The 4,694-nt window shown below is 51.4% G+C and overlaps 1 protein-coding gene across 1 annotated transcript; it reads left to right on the plus strand.

The window, feature by feature from the left end:
- Nucleotides 1-3,357: 3,357 nt before the first annotated feature.
- LOC116629456 (Y-box-binding protein 3-like) lies at nucleotides 3,358-4,476 on the plus strand. The gene has a single exon (XM_032399745.1). It carries the CDS (start codon nucleotides 3,358-3,360, stop codon nucleotides 4,474-4,476), a length of 1,119 nt encoding a protein of 372 aa, XP_032255636.1.
- Nucleotides 4,477-4,694: the final 218 nt, after the last annotated feature.

Below are 4,694 nucleotides of genomic sequence, written 5' to 3' on the forward strand. Positions count from 1 at the left end.
CAACCGATCAATCTTAGAAAAATAAATGATAAGCCTTTTAAATGATAATGGATCAGACAGTATACCTTAAACCTGAATTAACCTCCATTTCATTGACAGCTTGTTAATAATAGGAATTACATAATACGCTTCAAAGGGTAGATGGAGAGAAGTGCAGAGTAATAGACAGAACCTGAAGATTTCAATGAAAATAATGCAATGGTCTCAGCAAATTAAACTTTAAAGTTGAATTAGTAATTCATATCATATTAATTTGTTTTTCACAAAGCCTTTCTTCTTGCATAAAATACACATAGAACCAGGAAAGTTTAATAGAGCTCCATGATGGCTCCAAAGCACTTTCCTGTATATCATGCAAACAACATCAGGAGATTCGAGAGGGCATATTCAGTCCAACTCAGTGAATCTCATTGGCATCTTCGTGCCTGGTGCTGTGCTAGCGGCTGTAAGAAATCCACAGATGTAGCCACTTTTAGGGGGCTGGGGGGAGGCATATATTTAATCCACAAGTACACATTTGTGGTGGCCCTTTATACACTCAGCACTGTTCCAGGCACCATGGTACTCAGAGAGGAAACCGAGAGAAGAAACTTAATGTGTTCACTCTTTCTTTTTTTTTTTTTTTTAAAGATTTATTTATTTATTTGAGAGAGAGAGAGAGCAGGGGGAAGGGCAGAGGGAAAGGGAGAGAGAGAATCCCAAGCAGACTCCCCGCTGAGCACAGAGCCTGACGTGGAGCTCAGTCTCAGGACCCCGAGATCATGACGTGAGCCGAAATCACGTGCCGGACTCTCAACCAACTGAGCCACCTAAAGCTGCCCCTAAGGTGTTCACTCTTTGGTGAGCTTTAGTGAGCTTAGAATCTAGTGGGGATAATAGTGAGACAGAAAGCCTTACACATTAGGGAAGAAGTAGAGTGGCCATTAACCTTTGGGCTGTAAGTGCAACCAGATTTCCAAGAAGAAAGAGATTGGGGTCGACTGGTACATTTGGAAAGGGAGTGGGAGGGGACTGCAAAACTGAGATTCAGACGGAAGATAGGATTTGTACAGACAGAGGAGAGGAGAGAAGGTATATTTCTAGGAGAATGAGGAAAAAAGTGAACACGGGCACAGGGATGGGAATGACCATGGCAAATATGGGAAGCATCAAGAAGAGCTCTCAGGACATGAAAGAAAGAACTGTTGACAATATCATAGAACTGGCCTCGTGGGACAGTGGAGCATACAGTGGACTAAGAACCAGAGGGCCTGAATTCCCAAAGGTATTATCCTGGTTCTGCACTTACTACATGGGTGTCCTTGGTTAGGTCAGTTAGATGCTTTGTGCCCTGGTGCCCTGACTTACTCACAGTCATGTGAGGATACTGACAGGAGCCTGCTTCTCTCTCAGGCTTGTTGTAAAAACCACAAGAGATGATGCCTGAAGACGTGTTTTGTTTTTTTTTTAATTTAATTTATTTTTATTTTATTATTTATTATCTTTTATTCATTTATTTCAGAGCGAGAGAGAGAGTGAGCGCACAAGCAGGGGGAGCGACAGGCAGAGAGAGAGGGAGAAGCAGGCTCCCCGCTGAGCAAGGAGCCTGAGGCAGGGCTCAACCCCAGGACCCTGGGATCATGACCTGAGCTGAGGGCAGATGCTTAACCGAATGAGCCACCCAGGCGCCCCAAGAAGTGTTTTTTAAATAGTAAAATAAAAATGAGCATCCCTTCTTCCATTTGGTATTACACCGGCATGTCAAAGAAATGGCTCCTGAGTCTACTATAGGGTTTATTTTCTAGTTGGTTGCAGGCAGAAGGTTACCGCATGTGGGAACAGGGGCTGCTGATTAGTTGATATGAAGGCAATTTTTGCCCCTGAACAGGGGCAGGCCTGGGAGCCTGAACACAGGGGAGACAGATCATCCATGCAAGAGGGGTTTCTTGGGTTCTCTGCTGGGTTGTATGACCTCTCTGAAAGAGGTCCCTGTTCTCTGACATCAGATGAAACAAGTGACAAAACTGTACACGAAGGCCGGTGACGTGTGGTGGAAAGAGACCTGGACCTGGAATGAAATCTATCTGAGGTCAGATGTTAGATCTTGTTATCTCTGGGCCCCAGTTCCCCCATCTGTCAAACTGAAGTAAAAACAACACCTGCCCCACTTCCTTATAGAGTGGGTTGTTGCAAGGCTCAAATGCACAACATGTGAGAGGTTTCTGTAAACTCTAAAGTGGTAGGCGAACTTGGCTTATTTTCATTTCTCTTGTTAATAAAGGAAAACTGAGTTTTCTGACCAGTTGCCATCTGCTATTTTAGCCTGCTCTATCATCATTTCTGAAAGGTTATATTTCAGTAGAGCTAGCTGTCCCTTACCACAGTATTAACACTGTAGTTAGGCTGAATTCTTAGGGTTTCTATATAATTAAATCAGAACCCCAATTTAGGATGAAGATCACAGAGTTATAAACCATTGGGGGGGGGGGCAGAGTCTGGATCTGCAGTTAAAATACAAGGCAAATTCGCTCAGTTCTATTTTACTCCACCTGATCATTTATTTGCTTTATGTGGGCAAGAACACAGAGCTCAACAAGGTTTTCAGGATGTCCCAGTTAACAAAAGTGTTCCCACTCAGCTTCACTTCTCTACAACCCTAACACTAGCCTGGATAAACCTGCACTAGTTTAGTGTCCTCGCAGTACTAGCATTCTAGCCCTGGCAGGCTTCCCCAGTCCCTCTGCAGGAAAACCAAACACAAAAACAACCCACAGTGGGCTTCTTTGATTGGGTCTTAATTTCATGTGGTTGTCATTTTGTCTCAAGTTACACAAAATGCCTCACCCACATACAGAGCTCACAAGGGGTTGGAAGAGGAACAGGGTTCTGTGAGAGTATTTAGAGAGTGCCCTTAGAAGGCTGGGAATATCTCCAACCAAGGGAGAGAGATGGAAAGTGGGTCCTCTCTTCCCACCCACTCACATAAGCAAGAGAGTCTTCAAGAAGACCACTTCCTAGAGCTTCAAGTGCACCCCTCTCCATGAGGGACCAAGAGGTGCTGTGACGTGGCACCTGGAGCTCGAGGCAGAGTGCATCGGCCCCACCCCCCAGCTCAGGCAGCCTCTAGGACCCCACTGAGACGTCACCGGGGCAACCACTGTTTGGTCCGCGTCCTGTTGCCCCAGGAGACGCCACAGGCCTTTCCAAGAGTCTCAGAGTGAAGCCAAAGAGTCCTGGGCCCCGACCCAAGACCCTTCCTTCCAGAGCGAGGCTCCTGCCTCCAGCCCGAGGCCCTTCCCCCCTCCCCCTCCCCCCCCCCCATCACCGAGGACCAAATTTCCCTCAGGTTCTCCGAGAAAGGAGAGCAAGGACAGCCTCATGAGTGAGGTGGGAGAGGTCACCGTCACGGAGGTGACCGCCTCAGTCTCGCCTCAAGCCACGCAGAAACTCCTGGTTTCCTTGGAAGGCGGAGATCCTCCCCGGGCACCAGTCGCAGGCAACCTCAGCGGAGATGCGATCCCCAAGACCACCGCGGCAGCAGGCGCCAAGGGAAAGGTGCCCCAAAAGGTCATCGCCAAGAGGGTGCGCGGCTCCGTCAAGTGGTTTAACGTGAAGAACGGGTACGGTTTCATCAGCAGGCATGATACCCAGGAAGATGTGTTCGTTCACCAGACGGCCATCACCCGAAACAACCCTCACAAATACCAACGCAGCGTGGGCGACGGCGAGACAGTCGAGTTCGACGTGGTGCAGGGTGAGCGGGGCACCGAGGCCGCTAACGTGACCGGGCCAGCAGGTGCCCCGGTGCAGGGCAGCCGCTACGCTGCCAACCGCCCCCGCTTCCGCAGGGGCTTCTACCTTCGCCGCCGCGCACCGCCCCCGCGAGGTCCCAGGGGCGCTGAGGAGGACGTCGACGAAGGTGAAGCCAGTGGCGAAGGCTTCACCGAGGCCCAGGGCCAGAGGCGCCGCCTGCCCGGCGGACCCCAAGACCAAAGGCTGCGGCGCTTCCCGCCGTCCCGCAGGGCCTCCGCCGTGTCCCGCCGCCCGTCGATCCTCGCTCCCACCAGCGGCCCGAGGCCCACCAACCTGCCCGGGTCCGCCCCAGCCTCAAGGCCCGAGGGCGCCCCGCGGCGAGGGCCAGGCCCCAGCTACCTGCTGAGTCGCCCTAGGGGCCGAGGCACCACCACTCCTGGTCCAAGACCCTCAGCGGGCATCTCTGAGGAGCTGGAGGCGGAAGACAAGGAAAGCGGACGTGAGGCCAGCGGTCCGCAGCAGAAGCCCCCGCCACGCTACGGATCCCGCCGCCCCAACAACCCACGCCGCCGCCCACAGCAGGCGCCTGGTGCCCAGGGCCAGGACACCGTGGGAGGAGAAGGCAAGATCGAGAAGAGCCGTGCTGAAACACCTGCTTTGGTTGCTTTGGCCAAGAAGAGCAGCGCCGCTGAGGAGGAGGACACCTTGGTCGCCGAGGTCCCCTCTGCCACCCAGGCCAAGTAACAACAGCCTGGCTCCCTCCCCAGGGACTCCCAGGCCTGGGCTACAGGGGATGTCCCCTTGAGGAGATGATGCCCTTTAATGCAATGCAGTCCAAACATCCACCTTGACTGTTAGATTTGTGCCCTGAGAAAAAAATACATGCCCCTTCCCCAAGGTTTCAGGAAAAACTACAAGATCTATATATTTCTAAATTCCCTCTTACCATCTGTATTGGTAAT

Source organism: Phoca vitulina, unplaced genomic scaffold (assembly GCF_004348235.1).
Source record: "Phoca vitulina isolate PV1807 unplaced genomic scaffold, GSC_HSeal_1.0 scaffold975, whole genome shotgun sequence".
Classification (NCBI taxonomy): domain Eukaryota; kingdom Metazoa; phylum Chordata; class Mammalia; order Carnivora; family Phocidae; genus Phoca; species Phoca vitulina.

What these genes read in the sequence shown, in the direction of transcription:
- LOC116629456 (XM_032399745.1), top strand. Translation starts at nt 3,358, where the DNA reads ATGAGTGAGGTGGGAGAGGTCACCGTCACGGAGGTGACCGCCTCAGTC.